The sequence below is a fragment of the Hyperolius riggenbachi genome, chromosome 5, assembly GCF_040937935.1.
Source record: "Hyperolius riggenbachi isolate aHypRig1 chromosome 5, aHypRig1.pri, whole genome shotgun sequence".
NCBI classification, from domain to species: domain Eukaryota; kingdom Metazoa; phylum Chordata; class Amphibia; order Anura; family Hyperoliidae; genus Hyperolius; species Hyperolius riggenbachi.
The window spans coordinates 52,113,372-52,132,780 of record NC_090650.1 but is presented as its reverse complement, the minus strand read 5'-3'; the positions used below and the strand labels follow the sequence as shown (position 1 = coordinate 52,132,780).

Here is a 19,409-nt window from a genome sequence, read left to right as displayed (position 1 = left end):
ATGTACGTTTTTTATGAGCATGCAAGAACTGTTTGGACTAAAAAAAAAATCATCTTAAAGCACACCTGAAGTGACAGGAATATGGAGGCCAACATTTATTTCCTTTTAAACAATGCAAATTTCCTGGCTGTCCTGATGATCCTGCAATACTTTTAGCCATAGATCCTGAATAAGCATGCAGATCAGGAACCTTGACTGCTGTATCACTAGATTAGCCACATGCTTGTTTCAGGTGTGGGATTCAGACACTACTACAGCCAAAGAAATCAGCAGGACCACCAGGAAACTAGTATTGCTTAAAAAAAGGATATCCAGCAGCCAGCATACACCTAATTTCAGGTTCTCTTTAAAAGGCCAGGACGACACCCATATGAAGGGGGGGGGGGGGGGGAGAAAGAAGAAAAAAAAAAAAAAAAAAAAAAGCGTTTGGGTTGAAATGCTCTCCCTGTGAACTCTATAAAGCCCTTGAAGAGGAACTCCAAGAATAAAAACGAATCACTCTAGTTATATCAAGTTATTGTAGCGCCTTCCCCCCACCCCCAAATCATCTTTTGAAAGACCTCTAAAAAGCCATGTTAGTTTAGCAATGACTGTGTTGAGTTTTAGCTGTTGGGGTTCAGCAGTGGAAGCTTGTTTGGCCTGTTCAGCTGTGTCAACTATAATCTCCCCTATTAATGTCCCACTCCTTTTATTGTCTCTGGGTCTGTGAATCAAGCATTTGAGGAGTCTAAAATCAGTACAATTCTGAAAACCCTATCAGAGCAGACTAAAGTCTTGTACTAACGTTCAAGCCGATCAACAGGCAGGTATTGGGACTCATCCTCTTCAGCCACAGTTTGGGTTCAAGGCTGGTCGGAGCCGCACACGACACAGCGAGCTGAGAGAGGGATAGAACAATGCCTTCAGCCAGAGCTGGGCTGAAGGAGTCCACCAGGCAGATCACTCACCAGCAGGCCAAGGAGCCAAGATTCTCGGCAAAAGCAACCTCCAACTGACTGCCTTAATGGAGACCCATCTAGTAGGTGTACAAAATGTTATAACCGGTATAAATCTATTATTCACTTCCCAATCCACCGAAACTTCATGGCATTCTCAAAGTAAACCACTTTTGAGATCTATGAGATGGACTGCCATTCCTGGCTTTGATGCAGATCATCTGACAATGATGCTTTGTAAATATCTCATCTGGGAGAAGTGAATTGATCAGGAGAATTAGCAGATCTAGACATTTTTTCCCAAGCGAGTGACTTTGTACATGCAGTAACCAGAAGATCAGACTCAGAGAAATTCATTCATAACAGCATGCTAGTTTCTTTCCTTTCTTTACAGGTTATTCTTAATACCAAACTCCATGAAAAGAACATTCTTAGTGTGGAAAAGGGCCAGACTATTTGGCTTGTACATCTCTCCTTGAGATTGATGCAGAAAAGGCCAATAACAGTGTACACTGCACAGCAATGTTACCGGCATGTACTGCACCTAAAAACCATCGTTTACCATAGCAACGCATGTAAACAGTGTATGTGCAATACGGCTGTAGTGTAGAAAATGCTACTCCCATACTGCGCGTACACAATTAACATGTATTGCTATAGTAGCATTAATGCATTACTAGGCCCAGTGCAGGCTGGTAACATCGCACACCACAAAGCAATGTTACTTTTTCTGCCTCAACCCCCATGTTACCAATTGAGAAATCTATCCTTGTTACCTGTCTTATAAAGTTGGCCAACAAATTGTATCATCCCGATTCAAAACTGATGTTTTGATCAGTCCGTGTTAAAGCAGAAGATGGTTTCTTTTGGAGGGTGAGAAAGGGTTAAAAAGCGGTCAACGTTTGACTGATACCCCTCATTTTCTTTCCCCGGAAGCAGCAAGGCTCATATTAGTTCATGGAGTTTTTACTGAGGGAAAATGACCCCCGAGACTAGGAAAAAAAAAAAAGGCACATACCACACGCACAAAACAAGAAATCCAAAAGTAGTTCTAACTTTTGCCCACACAATCCAAAACCAAGATAGATTCTCTGCAGATGGACTTAGTTGAATGTCAGTGACCGTTTTGTGTGAGATTTAGTAAATATATAAAATAATATTGTCGAGTTGTAGATTTTTCTTGGACTGCTTTTGATAAAAGCTTACTTAGGAGGATAAAGGCATAATATTCAGCTGCGCTGCAAAAAGTAACCACTAAAAAAAATAAAAACCTTTTATTTATTGGTCAAGGGATTTGACAAGTCTACAGCAATGATCAGCATTATGAACAGTCTGCTCCCTGCTTGTGAGACATGATCTTACATTAGCCTGATTGATTCAAATTTAAAAACAGACAAGAGACCTGCAGAATGTGCTGAGGATTGGAGTATGAAGGTGATCGGACCACACCTCTGCAACATCTCATAGCCCCAGATTCTTACAAAATACAAGCAGTGCTAGCAGGGTTCCACTTCTTCCACGACAAAGAACTCTCATGAAAGGAAGATACAGTTGATCCAAGAAAACCACCAAGTTCTTTGTGGAGATAATGTTTGGGTAAAATAACCCATACAGAGAAGGATTGGTTGCTGTGCTGCCAGGGATAATGAAGGTTGTGATACATGAACATGGGAGCAAATTGCCCATGGTAGGAACTTTTCCCTAAAGCTGAGCCAGATACCCACAGCTGAAGTTTAAGGGAAGGGGTGGATGGTACAGCATGACTGGTGCTGACCAGTTCAGCACTGCCATGGGAAGAACTTACCGACCAGTGGAGCTATTGTTCATTAGCAGGCGTGTGTACAGCCTCTTTCAAATACCAGCCATCCATCTCCCTTGTTAGAGTCATGGGAGCCTATTAGAGGGAAGAAGTTGCACACATCACTACTTAAAGGAGAACTGTAGTGAGAGGGATATGGAGGCTGCCATATTTATTTCCTTTTAAGCAATACCAGTTGCCTGGCAGCCCTGATGGTCTATTTGCCTAAAGAAGTGTCTGAATCACACCAGAAACAAGCATGCAGCTAATCTTGTCATATCTGTCTAAATTTGTCAGAAACACCTGATCTGCTGCATGCTTGTTCAGGGCCTATGGCTGAAAGTATTAGAGGCAGAGGATTAGCTGAATATCCAGGCAACTGGTATTGCTTAAAAGTAAAATAAATATGGCAGCCTCCATATACCTCTCACTACAGTTCTCCTTTAAAGACAATCGCCCATTAAGGCCCGGTTCCCACTAGCGCCAAAAGCCAGCGGAAGCGGACAGTGCAGTGTACGCTTGGATGGGCTGCTGTGGTCCGGAGCAGATGTGTTTTGACCATAGGCTTCTATGGGAAAAACAAGTGGTAATTATCGTGCAGGTTCCAATTTTGCCTTCCGCGTCTTGCAACAAAGCCATTGCTTTCTTACAAGTGTGAACAGGTCCTATAAAAATGATAGAATCTGTCAACAGTCAAGTTTTCTGACGCGGCAAAATGTACAAAAAAGGGTCAGTTTTCCACCACAGTGGGAATGGGGCCTAACAGTTGCAGGGTGCACAACTTAGCTAATCCTTATAACACCGCTGGTTTGCTTTTATTTCATTGATAGAGCTTTAATGAAGTCTAACCACACCTCTCTGTAGTAGAAAATTTAGTGGGCCAAGTAAAAAAAAAAAAAAAAAAAAAAAAAAAAAAATTTATTATGCATAACTCAGCAGGGAACGTCCGTATTGACTAAACACTGTTTTGAGTAAAGGATACCAATATCTTGTTGAAAAGTTAAAATATTGCTTCTATGGTTCTAATTTATGTGATTTAGCCACTACTGAAGAAGAGGAAGTAGATGCCAGGAAAGGGGCGGGAGACAAGACCACCATTTCTTTGTTATTGTTGGACACATAGGCCCCAATTCACTAAGTTTTATCGAACGTTTGATAATTTACATCATAAGTAAAATCTAATTTCTAATTCACTAAGGTGTTATAGATAGATCGAATGTTTTATCAATAAAACGTTCAACAAATCTATAACACCTTAGTGAATTCAAAATTAGATTTTAGTCATGAGGTAAATTATCAAATGTTTGATAAAGTGTTTGATAAAGCTTAGTGAATTGAGGCCATATAGTGGGTAGTCTTGCATTAGGTAACTGCTGGGATAAGTTACAAGGATCACTAACTTTAGCATTAAGGCACAACTGACGCAGAACCTCTCCTTGCATAATAAAACTATGAATGTCCCCATCCTGACTGTACACAGAGGCGTTCTAACTCTCTCTTAGTAATCTCTGCTAAGGAATTAGTAATGGAGTATAACTATGGGGGTCAGTGACATTAACATTGCTTACAGGAAGTACAATGATCTGTGAGCCATAGACTAGCAGCAGGACTTGACTGTGTGGTTATCCTGGTTGCAGAGGTTTTTTTTTTTAAAAACAAAAACGCTGTCAGGCATTCAAGTACAAGAGCTTTAAAAACGGCACAGCTGATAAACACAGCACAACACACTACACATACCGGCAGTAGCTGACTGGAGCATCAAAAGGCCACATACTGAATCTAAATGTACAGCATACAGACAAAGCCTTTCAGACACCTAGCACTGGAGGGATGCATTGTGGGATAGTTCGGCCTGTCACCAATCAGATTCTGCCCTGAGATCCTTCCCACATCTGCACTGACTTCTTTTCACAGCATACCGCGGTTATGAAGCACCGGTGCAGCCACGTGTGCAAAGGAGGAAATCTGGATATTGCAATTCTGGAATCGATAGGCATACCTTAAATAAAAGTGTGAAAGTAAATATAAAGAATGGGCTATGCTGCAATGATAGTAAAACAAGTCCACAGTTCATTCCAAATTCTCAGACTATCATCTTGCTGCCAGCTTCTTGCCTTCTACCACCAACTGAATCTCTTTGGCATCCAAGGTCTCGTACAATAATAAAGCTTCAGCCAGATTCTTGTGCTCCTTGGCGTAGGTTTTTAGGAGATGTTTAGCCCGTTCGTAGGAATCCTAAGAGAAGGAACAAAATACTGCTCAGTACCCAAATTGCTAAAAAAGTTGCAGTTGTGGCCAAAATGATCAGCCCCCCTTATAAAACTAGACAACACTTGATTTCTCCATGAAAATGACAACTACAAGTGTTTGTTTCCAAATTGAAATTTACGCCTTGTTTGAGAACGGTTATCCCTGCCAGGACGTAGATTTCAATTACCGCGCCGCAGGCTCCCGTCGATCGTGCTTCTGGCCTGCCGCTGCAGCCATTGGTTCACAGCGATCACAGGGTCAGGAGCCAATGAAAGTGGCTCCTGGCTGGCTCACGGAGCTCTGCTGTCATAGCGGCGGAAAAGGGGGTTGGCTTAAGCGAACAGTCCATGTGGCATGACGTCTGTAAGCCCACTTTTTTAACAAGAAGTCTATGGTCCTTAAGGGACCAAAGACTGCTGGTACTTTAGTTAATTAGGATAGATTATTGATACACCGAGTTGAAAAAAAGAGGGCAAAAATTAGACATCCAAAATTATTAGCCCCCTGACCATTGATGGTCAATACTGTACCCTTTCTGAGCCACAACTAAATCTAAGAGTTGTTCTTTACTAGGTTGGCACAGGTTTCCTGAGGGATTTTTGGCCTTTTCTTCTATTGCAAACTGTTCTAGCTAGTCTAAATTGCATGGTTTCCAAGCATGGATATTCACTTTGAGCACCCGCCACAGATTCTCAATAGGATCGAGGTCTGGGCTCTTTGCGGGCCACTCCAGGATCTTGTTTTGGTATCCTTGGGGAACTGTTGGGACTAATTTCGATATATATGCTTTTGGTCATTGTCTTGTAGGACCCAGCGACGACCTAGACGACAAGCAGATTTCTACATATTCTCCCTCAAAATGTCAACATTTTCTTTTTTATCAATTAGTTTCTAATGAACTGACTGACTACTGAGGAGGAAAAGCTCTGCTGACTGATTACTCAGGCTTAGACAAAGATTAGTATGTGTGTGCCAATTTAATATAGGGGACAATTCACTGGTAACTTACTCTGAGCAGCGTTCTGACTTCTTGTTCAATAGCAGCTTGTGTTTCTGGGCTCAGCTTTCCAGTATCAGAATAAGTCATCACTCCAAGCTTGAGATTCACAAAAAAAAAACCCAGACATTTTAGTATGATAATTACTGCATTTTTCTTTTTCTAAATGATAAAAAAAAAAAAAAAAAAAAAAAAAAAAACCACAAACTTCTATTATTATTATAATAATAATTTAGTATTTATATACTGCCGACATATTCTGCAGCACTGTACAGATTATATGGTCTTGTCACTAACTGTCCCTCAGAGGAGCTCACAATCTAATCTACTACTATAGTCATATGTTTATTGTAGTCTAGGGCCAATTTAGGAGGTGCCAATTAATGTATCTGTAGGTTTTTGGAGTGTGGGAGGAAACTGCAGTATCCGGGACACCCACACCGGCACGGGGAGAACATACAAACTCCTTGCAGATAGTGCCCTGGCTAGGACACAAACCAGGGACCCAGCGCTGCAAGGCTAGTGTGCTATCCACTACACTACCCTGCTGCTTTCATTTATTGCTATCATCCCCTCGCTAGTATACTCATTCCCTCCCAAACCCCCTAGGTTTACCTATGGATACAACTATGGGTTCAAATGACCACACCTTCTGAGTACATTTGTCTTCTCCCTGTACGAGCCACCATTGCTGTGGTTTCAATGCTGCCACCTTATACTGGCCAAACAAAACTCCATGGATTTGTACTGGATGGTCATTGGCAGTCCTACCCCACTCACTCCCACAAGCTCCTGCAGCACATTACCAGAATCTCTTCGGCACAGTGGGAGAAAGGATCTGTAGCCTTGAGTTCCCATTCACTGCCAGGAATAGGTGGACAGATGAGTGTGGCTTGTGCTACATCTCCCAGGCTAGCTCCTGCAATGATGTAGTGCCTCACTCATGGGAGATATCCTGGCCGACCCAAGCCATACCCTACCCATTACTGCACTGAAATGATCGTTCTTAGGCTACCATGGTTAGAAATTACCTTCCGGTGAGGTAAAAGAAAAATAGGCGCTCTATGAAACATTTACATAATAGTTGCATTTCACAGAAAATCACCACCAGACTCAAGAAACCTAACTGGTAAAGTTTTACGGGGAAAAAAAAAAAAAAAAAAAATTTACCTTTTCACTCATTCCAAATCTGGTCACCATGAGTTTTGCAATTTTTGTGGCACTGTCAAAATCACTGGAAGCACCTGAATGTAAGGAGAACACAAGTCAGATCTCTGTAGCTTAGAGTTGTAACATCAATTGCTCTGTGTTCAGGGATACCTGTGGTGATGTACTCTGGACCAAAAATAATTTCCTCTGCTACCCTTCCACCCATGCTGACATCCATCTGTGCCAGGAGCTGGGACCTCGTCTCACTCCAGCGATCATTCTCTGGGAGAAGAGACACCTACAAGACAAAACAGCAATGAAGAACGCACATACCCCTTAGAGAGACATACCTGACACTGTCTGCAGTATTGTGTGTACTTCAATTTATGGGTGTTTAAAATAACTTATACTCCATTATACTCCGGTCAACAGTGCAGAGTGCTTAGATTACTGAATTTGCATCTAACCTAAAATACAAGCTGAACACCGTTACTGTTTACACCACAACTTCACACACAAAACAGAATGGCCTGGCTTCTTGCCACAAAGTACAAGTATACAGGCACATGCTAGCCGGCCTGTCCCTGCGGTCTCTTACTCAATGTTTACTACGTGCCCCCTCCCTGGCTTTATTGAAGTCTGTGTCGCCTGCATCAGCTGCTGTATAAGAGTGTTGCCCATATAGCACTAGATGCAGGCGACACAGGCTTCAATTTAAGGGGCAATACAGCCAAATTTAGGCTACTGGGATAACCCTAATAGCAGGTTTCTAATAGTAAGAGCAATTAAGTACTTTATCTGGTTCCAAAGGTTAGCTGGATATGACAACATATAGCGCCTCTTTCAGATCCGGGCATCACCAGAAAGCGACAGCCTTCTCTGTTCAGCTGTAAGCCATTTCTCTCCTCTGTGTGTGCAAGAAACAAGCCTGGATTGTAGGTAGGCTTGTCAGCAGCAAGTAGTATGGATAAATAGGTAAACAGGAAGCTGCTTGTTTATTTACCCAATATACCCGTACTTGCTGCCAACAAGCCAGCCTTGTAGAACAGGCTTTGATCTCACACAGAGGAGAAAATTAGCTGTTCCAGCTGAGCTGAACAGAAAAGGATGTCACTTTGTGTAAATGACAGCCAGGATCTATAAGTTGCTATAAATGATCCTATCCAGCATTTGTAACCAGATAGACCACCTAATATATGTTGCTGTTACTATTTGAAACATGCTACTATGGGTATCCCATTAGCATATGCTGCATACATTTCGCTATAGTGGTAAAAGGACATATGAGGTGAAAATAAACCGATAAGAAAAACAATAGTACATATCCTCCTAAAAATGAATTTTTTAGATATCCCACAGTTTTATCTTATATATAAAAATAATATTTATTTATTTATAATAAAAAAATTTTAAGTTTTTACTGTTTCATTGTCTCTGCTCAATGATATCTTCATTGAAGTATGCCAGAGCGCAAATCTATGAATTCTTGACCCCATTTATCTCTTTCCTGCTCTCAGAAGCCATTTACTGACACAAAAAAAGTGTTTTATGGCTGTAATTACTTATCAGTCAGGGTCATGTTACAATCTGACCCAGTCTGACCCGGACAGAAACTGCCACTTCCATAACTGATGTTTAAAGGGGAACTGAAGAGAGAGGTATATGGAGGCTGTCATGTTTATTTCCTTTTAGACAATACCAGTTGCCTGGCAGCCCTGCTGATCCTCTGCCTCTAATACCATTAGCCATAGCCCCTGAACAAGCATTCAGCAGATCAGGTGTTTCAGTGGTTCAGACTAATAAGTCTGATCTGACAAGACTAGCTGCATGCTTGTTTCTGGTTTTAATCCGATACTACTGCAGAGATATAGACCAGCAGGGCTGCCAGGCAACTGGTATTGATTAAAAGGAAATAAACATGACAGCCTCCATATACCTCTCTCTTCAGTTCCCCTTTAAAGAAAACCTGAACTGAAAATTAAGTCAAAATAAGCATGCACAAGTCATACTTGGTACCTCCTGTGTAGTCTACTCCTCAAGCTCTTTCTCCTCTCCCGCGTCCGGTTTGTCCACTGTGATAAAGGGAATTCTCTGTCCTCCATATTGAAAATCGCTATTACCCATAACAGCTTTCTGGACAGTACACTTTTAAACTGTAACATCGTCCACTTGAGCCATAGGGAAACATGGACATTACTGGGCACATCAGTTGTCCACTCAGCTATAACTGATATATTTTAGTTCTGACAAAATGTTGTCAGAACTGGAAGGGATTATTGTCAGAAGAAAATGGTGAGCTTCTGAGAGGAACTGATGGCAAGGTAACTATGTAATGTTCATTTGAAGTTACCTCATGTGTTTAATTTTACTCAGTACAGGTTCCTTTTAACTTTCAGGCAGAGAAAGAAAAAAAGGAACACAGCCTGGCAATTTGTGCGTTTGGCACTGTACATACACGTCTATCATCATGTCACCTCTGTTGTCCTTTAAGCCAGAGTGGACACACACAGCAGGGTTAGAGTATGAGGCACATGGGGATGGGCCAGCCGACATCTGCTGCACATTCGCGCTTGTGACAGGCAGCAGGGCGTGTATCATGCATCACCAAGTACTTAGCGGTAGTCATGTGACCTCCAATGTTCTCAAGAAAATAAAGGGTGAAGTAGGGGCATTTTTAACACAGCCAAACGCGTGACTAGGAGTCGTCGTCCCCCCTGATTATTTGATGTACAGGCCACCGGCCACCTCATGTGATCGCCCACCTCCCAGACTGCTCCATAGCAATGCCATGTATGGTGTACAGACTCACATGGCCAAGCGTTGGGCCGCGGGGCATGATGGTCGCTTTGTTGATGGGCATTGCGTCTTTGGTGTAATAGGCAATAATGGCATGTCCAGATTCATGGTAAGCGGTGATTGTCTTATTCTTGCTGTCTATTTCCACACTTCGTCTCTCGGGTCCTGGAATATATGAGGTAAAAATATACATTGTGAGCATTCTGCGGTACAGAGATTCAGAACGTACAGGCTTTCCAAAACTGCTTTATTTCCGAAGGTTTACAGAGTGGCCCGGAAACTAAATCGACAAGACAAATAACATTTATATCGCTCTTTTCTCCTGGCGGACTTAAAGCGCCAGATCTGCAGCCACTAGGGGCATGTTCAGTAGGGAGTAGCAGTATTGGGGAGTCTTGCTCAAGGTCTTCTTACTGAATAGGTGCTGGATTACTGAGCAGGGAGAGACGAGATTCAAACACTGGTCTCCTGCTAATTTTACGTTAAAATAAAATCAAACTGTGTACTGCAGATAATGGACTGAAGTTAAAATCTGCTGAATTCCAGAGATGGGAGGCAGAGGAGATGTACAATGCCGCGCTCTCTCTCTCTCTCTCTCTCTCTCTCGTTAGAAAATCAGCCAAGAATTTCCAAACACTGACAGTAGGCATCTAGCTGCACAATCAGCTAGCTGCATGGAGAATAAGCTATTGAGTCTTATTTTCAACACCAGCACTTAAGGTGGCCACACACGATACAATATAATGATCCGATTTTATGGCAATTTGATAAAAACGATCGATCTTCCGAAAAAAAATCGAAAGCTTTTTTTTTTTTTCATTCGACTGAAAAATCCGATCGGATTTCCCATTTTTTCCCCCCAATTTTTATCTATTCAGAATGCCAGATATTTTTCTTCAATTTCGCTAAAGATTCTATGGCGTTAGATTGTCACTTTATTAAGATACACGCCCAAGCAATTTTCTCAGAGTTTCCATTTTTATCATAAGTGGGGAAAAATTGAACATAGGTTTGTGGTACATTGGTCATATTTTTTGAAATGTTACAATCAAATCAGAAAAATTGATTGCAATTCTTACATTGAACAGATATTTAAAAAATTATATGGTCTGTGGCCACCTTTAGACTGCATACACACATCCAATTCAGATTGTCCAATTTTACCACCTCCATGTAGTATGAGGGCTAGCCGATCTTGAACACTACGAACAGATTGGGTGGGTAAGCTCTCATACTACACAGAAGTCGTAAAATTGGCCAGTCAATAATTGGATGTGTGCACTCACCCCAAGACCCCTCATCAACTGGCGGCACATTTTGATATTGCCCGTTTCTTGGAGACCGGTACACATCCAATTTTGATTGGCTATCCACTAACCAATTTTACCACCTTCAAGTAGTATGACAGGTTACCTACACAATCTGCTCATAGTATTCAATATCTGTTGACCCTCCTACTACAGGGAGGTGTTAAAATTAGATGGGTGTACCAGGATTTACAGTCCCTCTGTGAAAAAGCCTTGACACACCAGAGAGCGTTCTGCAGGTCGTTTGAGATTTAAAAAAGGCTTACATTGACTTGCAGTAAAATTGCCGTGATTTTTCAAAAAAAAAAAAAAAAAAAAAAAAAAAAAAAATCAATCCTGATCACTGCTATTTTGCCGCGATTTTAAATGTAGGTCAACGGAATTGTTTTTTAAAAAACAAAAAAATGACCCGCAAAATGCTCTCCCTTGTGTCAGGGTCCAAAGTCTGTATTTTATAAGCACACAAAAACTAAGCAAGTCAACTAAATTGTTTGTTATTCTTTGCTGGCTGCAATGAATGGTGCATTTTTAATATACATAAGATACCCAGGATATTCCAGTATACAGGTACCATTTGCTTTACTTAGTGGAGCACAGTAAAGTCTCACCCATGAGTATCTTGTCCTTGGCAAACTCCAGTTCTTTCATAGTAACCATGTCCTTTCCATCCACGGCAGCTTTCAGGGCAGCCTGATTAACCAGATTCTCCAGCTCAGCCCCCGAGAAGCCCACGGTGCCACGGGCTATTATTTCAGCTTCCACTGCTGTAAATACAAATCACAATTTATGGTAGCTTGATGACAATGCAGCCATTGTAATAAAAGTACAGCAAAGCCCCCGTTATCTAGAACTCAGGCAACTGTAAGTCTCAACCAAACAGCATTGCCAGAGAGGATAATGGGGACTCTGGGGGGGGTTGTTGATGGCCAGCGTGTCATGTGACCGATGTGATCAGGTGACATGCCGGGAGCCGTGGACGGAAGCCAACAGAAGCCCGTTAGGAGCTACAGGATGTTTCTAGAGGCTCTTTGAACATTCTATCCTGCACTGGGATTGGGGGGGGGGGGGGGGGGGGGGATGAAGGTACATGAGAAGTCTTTCACACATCTCCTACAAAAGAATCTAGTCTGGTTAGAATGTTAATCCTCTGGTTAGAATACACAATATACACCTGGAACAAGTATGCAGATCCGGAGCTCGGGACTTCCTTAGACACCTGTACTTTCAAAAGGAAGTCCATAAAATGCTTATGGTACCCAGAGAGATTTGAAATGAGATGAGGGAGATAGTGGTAGGGTGCTGCCAATTCCAACCACCCGTGAAATACAATGCCCAGAAGCACATGCGCCCAGCTACTTGGGAAATTCTCTTTTCAGCAAGGCATGCACTATATATGGTTTCCTATGCTTGCTTAATCCTGAAGAAGTTGGCATTCGCCTGTGAAAAGTTTTAAAGAACACCTGACCTGAGAGGGATATGGAGGCTGCCATATTGATTACCTTTCAAACAATACTAGTTGCATAGCAGTTCTGCTGATCCATTTAGCATCAGTAGTGTCTGAATCCCAATCCTGAAACAAGCATGCAGCTAATTCAATCAGGTTTCAGTCAGAACACCTGATCTGCATGCTTGCTCCGGGGCTATGGCTAAGAGTAATACAGAGGCTCAGGAGGATAGCCAGGCAATCTGCATTGTTTAAAAGGAAAAGTCATCTTCCATGTCCCTCTCACTTCAAGTGTGCTTTAACCTAATCCGAGCAATATGTACATTATGTCCTAGTTTGTGATGGTAGGAGCTCACCAATAAGACTTCAAATGACCCTGAGATGTATGACCGTGAAATGATCTGGTATGAAAATCTAATAAATACAACATAATCTTATATTTTAAAAGGTTATCACTTCTGCAATTACTGTTTATTGTAATTATTTGCCATTCATGCAATTCTTGACATTTTTAATAAGTGGGGAAAAAAACAAAACAAAACAACAAAAAACAAAAACAAACTACAACCCCAAACACAAAGAGCACTTACACTCATCATATTTGATTTTGCTTAGATACAATTTCAGAATCTCCGTCCGTCCCTTCACATCCGGCCTGGGCACCGTTACCTGCATGTCAAATCGTCCAGGTCTCACCAAGGCACTGCAGGAAAACCATGAATATAAAGCACTGCTAATTCATCAAGGCATGACTATTATAAACTCAGCTTCAAGTGCAGCAGGTAAGAAAAACCTTCTTTATACTGCTCAAAACACCTATCATCTGCTGCAAGAGTGAGTGAGTACACACACACACACACACACACACACACACACACGTAGGATTATTGATCTAGTCACGTGATCAAAGATGTTCTATCCTTTATACCACTTGTGTCAAACTCTGGCCCGCAGCGCCAGAAAAGTTGGCCCGCAACTGCTTTTTTTTTTAGTTAACATTGATTTTGGCCCGCGGCCATGCTCCCGGCTCCGCCCCCCCCCCCCCCCACTCAGGGGCGCCCCTAGCCATTTTGTCACTCCAGGCGAGAAAATCTGTGGCGCCACCCCCCCCCCCCCCCCCCATGGCGCCCTTTCATGAAAATAATCATAATGCGGCAGCATTTCATCAGAAAATCCACGTAATGTAAGGCTGCAGAAGTGAGCTTATGGGCTGTGGGCCAGTGGACTGAGCCTGTACCCTACCTGGGGACACAACATCTGGTGGGGGGGGGGGGTGATCGCAGTACCCCCTTGCACAGCACTCATGGTCGCCTGGTCGGGCTGGCACCTTCTACAATGGCTCAGAAGGAGGCACACGGGGACAGAATGCGGCGCAGGGGGACAGAGGAAGGCGCAGGGGGACTGAAGAGGCACAAAAGGGATACAGAAGGAGGCACAGGAGGAGGAACAGTGGGGCAGAGGTAGCACAAGGGGACAAATAAAGGCAAAGGGGACATAAGGAGGCAGAGATGACACAGAAGGAGGAAAGAAGGAAGCACAAGGCACAGAGGTGTCAGCTGCCTGCAACTTACTCTAAGTAGACGCAGCAGAAGCAAGTAATATAACAGGGGTGTGGCTTAATCTTGGGTGGGGCTTAATTGGGGCAGGTCTTAATCCAGCAACATGGCGCCCCCAGGAGCAATGGCACTCCAGGCAATGGCCTGTACTGTCTATGCCTAGAGGCGCCCCTGCTCCCACTGTAAGATTGCGCTGCCCTCTCTCCTTGGACGAGTGATAGAGCGTCATTACGCTCTATCACTCCCTTGCTCCACCTAACGAATGGGGGGGGGGGGGGGGGGGTCTTTTACTCGCTGGCCGCCACTCCATTACCTCCCGGAGTCGGCGGCCCATCCTGCACAGAAGAACGTCCTCACGTATACAGGAAGTACTTCCTATATACGCGCCTACTAGGTTGGAGCCGCTCTGCTGTGTTCACATCACCGCTGCATGCCATGGCGTCGGGCATGCGAAGAGCATCAGGGGAGCGGACTTCTGTGCAGGACGGGCCGTCGACTCCGGGAGGTAATGGAGTGGCGGCCAGGGACAAAAGGGCGGCAGGCTGGCTACCTACAGGGGACAGCTACCTATCTAATCTATACTGGGGGATAGCTACCTATCTAATCTATACTGGGAACAGCTACCCATCATCTATACTGGGAGACAGCTGCCTATGTAATCTATACTGGGGGACAGCTACCTATCTAATCTATACTGGGGGATAGCTACCTATCTAATCTATACTGGGAACAGCTGCCTATCTAATCTATACAGGGGACAGCTGCCCATCTAATCTATACTGCGGGACAGCTACTTATCTAATCTATACTGCGGGACAGCTACCTATCTAATCTATATTGGGGGACAGCTGCCTATCTAATCTATACAGGGGACAGCTACCCATCTAATCTATACAGGGGACAGCTACCTATCTAATCTATACAGGGGACAGCTACCTATCTAATCTATACAGGGCACAGCTACCTATCTAAACTATACAGGGGAAAATTACCCATCTAATCTATAGTGGAGAAACCTACCTAGCTAATCTATATTGGAGAAACCTACCTAGCTAATCTATATTGGGGAAACCTACCAAGCGGATCTATACTGGGGAAACCTACCAAGTGAATCTATACTGGGGAAACCTATTTAGCTAATCTATACTGGAGGCACCTATTTAGCTAATCTATACTGGGGAAACCTACCTAGCTAATCTATACTGCAGGCACCTACCTAGGTAATTTATACTGCAGGCACCTACCTAGGTAATTTATACTGCAGGCACCTACCTAGGTAATTTATACTGCAGAAACCTACCTAGGTAATCTATACTGGGTGCACCTATGCCTGACTAACCTATACTGGGTGCACCAATGCCGGTCTACCTATACAGGGCCACCTACCTGGCTAACCTATACATGGGCATCTAACTAGCTAACCTATACTGGGTGCACCTATACCTGACTAACCTATACTGGAGTGAAGAGGAAAGGAGCCTAAACCCCTGTGTTGGACAGAGGGAGCGATCTTGACAATACTGTGCAAGTCTGTGTAGTTGTCATCGAAGGGTGCTGCTCTCTTGGGTGGCACTCTAGGTGGTATATAATCTGCAGTAGACAGTGGGATGTGGGGGGATGGGTGGAAAAACAAGGGGTGGGGAGAGCGCACTCAGGTTGTCATTCAATAAAAATGGCCAGCCACCATGGAATATTCTCACCTGGATCTGTGGTTGACTGTCCCATACGGGGTGGCCAGCAGAAAAGCTTTGTCCCACTTGGACCGGGGACCAAGTCTTGGCAGAAGTCCCCCTCCACAAGGTGTGAAGAGGATAGCCTCCTTCAGAGTTGTAGTAGCAGGCTGCTGTTTTGGTATATTTTCCACCTAGCCTGAGTGCTGTGATGCCACTATAAGCGGCTGCACTGTCAGGAAGTCGTGGGTGTGTTAAGAAATTTGAGTTTAAGCGACTTGCCAGTGCAAGTGTATGCAAGTAGGAAATAGACGGTGGCTGCCGTGTGAATCAAAGTAAAAAAAAAACTTTTATTGTAGCTAAGCAACGCGTTTCAGAGGGCTCAACCCTCTTTCATCAGGCTCATTGTGGAGGAGGACTTCTGCCAAGACTTGGTCCCCGGTCCAAGTGGGACAAAGCCTTTCTGCTGGCCACCCCGTATGGGACAGTCAGCCACAGATCCAGGTGAGAATATTCGACCTGAGTGCGCTCTCCCCCACCCCTTGTTTTTCCACCCATCCCCCCACATCCCACTGTCTACTGTAACCTATACTGGAGGCACCTACCTAGCTAACCTATACTGGGGTCCCTTACCTAGCTAACCTATACTGGGTGCACATATGCCTGTCTACCTATATTGGGAGCACCTACCTAGCTAATCTGTACTGGGTGCACCTATACCTGTCTACCTATACTGGGGCACCTACCTGAATAACCTATACTGGGGCCACCTATACCGGACCTATACTGGAGGCACCAGTGCCTGGCTATGTATACTGAAGACACCTATTTTTGGCTACCTATACTGGGGGCACCTATACATGGCTTCCTACAGGGTCAGCTATACCTGGCTACCTACCTATACTGAGGGTGCTTTTTTTTGTTCTACCGCAGCTATAGCATGCGGTACAAATTGTCAGGTGCTGTGCGATCATTCCAAATGGGGGGGGTGTAAATATGACAGTTGGCCCTCGACCTGGTCTAAGTTTTTCATTTCGGCCCTTTGTCTATTTGAGTTTGACACCCCTGCTTTATACAATCTTTTTTTCTGTAGTACGGGATTTGAATCCCTGCTTCTGCAATCCCTGAAATCCCTAGCATGTGGCTCTGTATAATTTCAGTCTCCCAGCGGAGACCTTCCTCCAACCCCTAGCCGCAGCTCCGCTCTCAGCGGGTCACCCATTGAAGTGCTTGCAATTCAGGGTGAGGTTCCAGGCTGCACAATAAACACAGAGCAGTAGGTGAATGGAATTTGATTTTGTGGCTGACAATCCATCTTTAAGAAGGCAAATTACACTAAGCATTGTTTTTTTTAGTAGGAGGGCTTTTCAGTTTCTTCAATCCCCTATTCTTTCCTAGCGGTTTTGCACCACCCCGAGCTGCTTGGGTTTCGGTCACAAATAATGAATTGCAAAGGTCTCCAATTTGATGCAAGTTTCAGGATGTCAGGAATATTCATCAATGCACAAATACAAGAGTTCTGGTAACACATTATGTCTAAGTTTTTTACTTTGAAAGTAGATAGTCTTATTCAAAGTATTAGAGCATGAAGTCAGTAGATCACAGTCTATGCGGTGTACGTACTTATCCAAAGCTTCAGGAAAGTTTGTTGCTCCGATGATTATAACACCTTCATTTGGTTTAAATCTATAGGGAAACGAAGAGAGAGAAAAAAAAAAAAAAAAAAAAGAAAGAATCAGAATGAAAACTGACATGAGAGACATCAGCAATTACTAGTAGCAGTAATAAAGCACAGCTTTAAGTGACTCTCCATCCTAATATACAAGATGCTGCAACCTTGCAGTAAGCAAAAGTTATATTTACCTGCGGTGTCTTGTCCCACAAAGCCGCCCCGAAGACCCCGCATCACTCCACCTCTGGAACCTGGTCCCACATCCCCTCTATCCCTGGAGAAAAACCACCAAACTAGTTACTGCAGCAAATAGCTTGGAATTTTTTAGCCAGGGCGAGAGGGGAAACGGGGCCGGGAGCTGGAAGTGGAGTGATGCGGGGTCTTCGGGATGGCTTTGTTCAATGCATGCCTCTGGCTATTATCAGTATAGGTACAAAGGTCACCAAAACCATAAAATTTGCTATGGACAGATATCCACTCTGCAAACAAACCCCTGCCTCCTCTCCCACCTTCCCCCCCGGATTTCTGGAAAGGCCACCAAGGCAAGAGCCATGGGCCGCTGAAGCTCAAGGGGCACCTGAACATGAAACGGGAGTTGCTACAGGTAGCAGAAAAGAGTGACTGGCACTTGTTGCACGCTGGATAAGGAGCAATTGGATTCTGAAGGCTCACTCGACTGTGCTCACCACTAATTAAAAGATTCATCCAGTAAGCGAGAAGAAAAGCAGGTCTGGCACCAGTTAAATGCTTCAGTGAAGGACAGCCTGACAGCTGTATTGTGGGTCTCCCTGCTTCATCAGAGGCCAAAAAAGTTAGACTGGTGCCAGACCTGCTTTTCTTCTCGCTTACTAGAAATAGGGGTTGCCATTTATGAAAGAAAAGGCTGCAAAGGAGTAGCAAAACACGAAAGGGGAAGCCAATGTCCAAGTATAAATCCGGCCTTGGCCCCCAAACTCACACTCATGTGAAATACTTTATTTACCATTCATACTCATACTATATGCACACAGGTCTGAGTCTTTACAAAAACACTTACCCATCCATTTCTGCCAGGAGTTGGTTAATGGTCTGTCTAGAGTACGGGTGCATGGGAGACTCAATTCTTTTACCACCAACCGAGTCCAGCTCATCAATAAATATAACGCAGGGTGCATTGCCCTTTGCTTCTCCTACAAAAACATACAGTAAAACCTTGGATTGAATGCAACTTGGTTTAAGAGCGCTTTGCAAGACAAGCAAGAAAAAGTGTTATGAAATTTTGACTTGATAGGCAAGCAACATCTTGATACACAAGCACAAAACATATATGTGCGTCCTGTCATCACAACTGAGCTGATTATTCTTTTCCCTTTGATGCTGCTGGATTGTACCCAATTGTAGGGACTGTTTATTCATGTACACAGGTACAAAAATAAAAAATAAAAAAAATGAATGAATAAAATGCTGCGTCAGCTGTGCATTTGTTTTTAATTTTTAGGGCAAGTAGCACAATCTGTAGCTTAGCGACAATGATACCCACAACTGACTTACTGAACAAGTTCCTGATGCGACTTGCTCCAACGCCCACAAACATCTCATCAAACTCTGAGCCGGATGCATAATAGAAAGGAACGTCTGCTTCTCCTGCCACAGCTCGGGCGAGCAGGGTCTTCCCAGTGCCAGGAGGCCCAACTAATAGAATCCCTGAAAACAGAAGGAATTACAAGAAAAGTGCAGTTGCGTGTCATCCAGTATTAGTCATGAAGAGAATCTGAAGATATAACAAAAGTTGTTTAGGAGATACCTTTAATGACTAACAGTACAAGATTTCTCTGCAAGCTTTTGAAACTGCGTTT

General features: G+C 43.6%; 1 protein-coding gene across 1 annotated transcript in view; it reads right to left on the bottom strand.

The window, feature by feature from the left end:
• Nucleotides 1–2,194: 2,194 nt before the first annotated feature.
• YME1L1 (YME1 like 1 ATPase) overlaps nucleotides 2,195–19,409 on the bottom strand; it is a 48,040-nt gene continuing 30,825 nt past the window's right edge. Inside the window, exons 10-19 of the mRNA XM_068235689.1 lie at nucleotides 19,105–19,257; nucleotides 18,611–18,743; nucleotides 17,526–17,588; nucleotides 13,267–13,379; nucleotides 11,841–11,996; nucleotides 9,939–10,090; nucleotides 7,301–7,427; nucleotides 7,151–7,224; nucleotides 5,993–6,079; nucleotides 2,195–4,968 (exon numbers count right to left, since the gene is read on the bottom strand). Coding sequence (XP_068091790.1) covers nucleotides 4,825–4,968; nucleotides 5,993–6,079; nucleotides 7,151–7,224; nucleotides 7,301–7,427; nucleotides 9,939–10,090; nucleotides 11,841–11,996; nucleotides 13,267–13,379; nucleotides 17,526–17,588; nucleotides 18,611–18,743; nucleotides 19,105–19,257 — 1,202 coding nt within the window. The 3' untranslated portion in view covers nucleotides 2,195–4,824. The remainder of the gene's footprint in view (nucleotides 4,969–5,992; nucleotides 6,080–7,150; nucleotides 7,225–7,300; nucleotides 7,428–9,938; nucleotides 10,091–11,840; nucleotides 11,997–13,266; nucleotides 13,380–17,525; nucleotides 17,589–18,610; nucleotides 18,744–19,104; nucleotides 19,258–19,409) is intronic.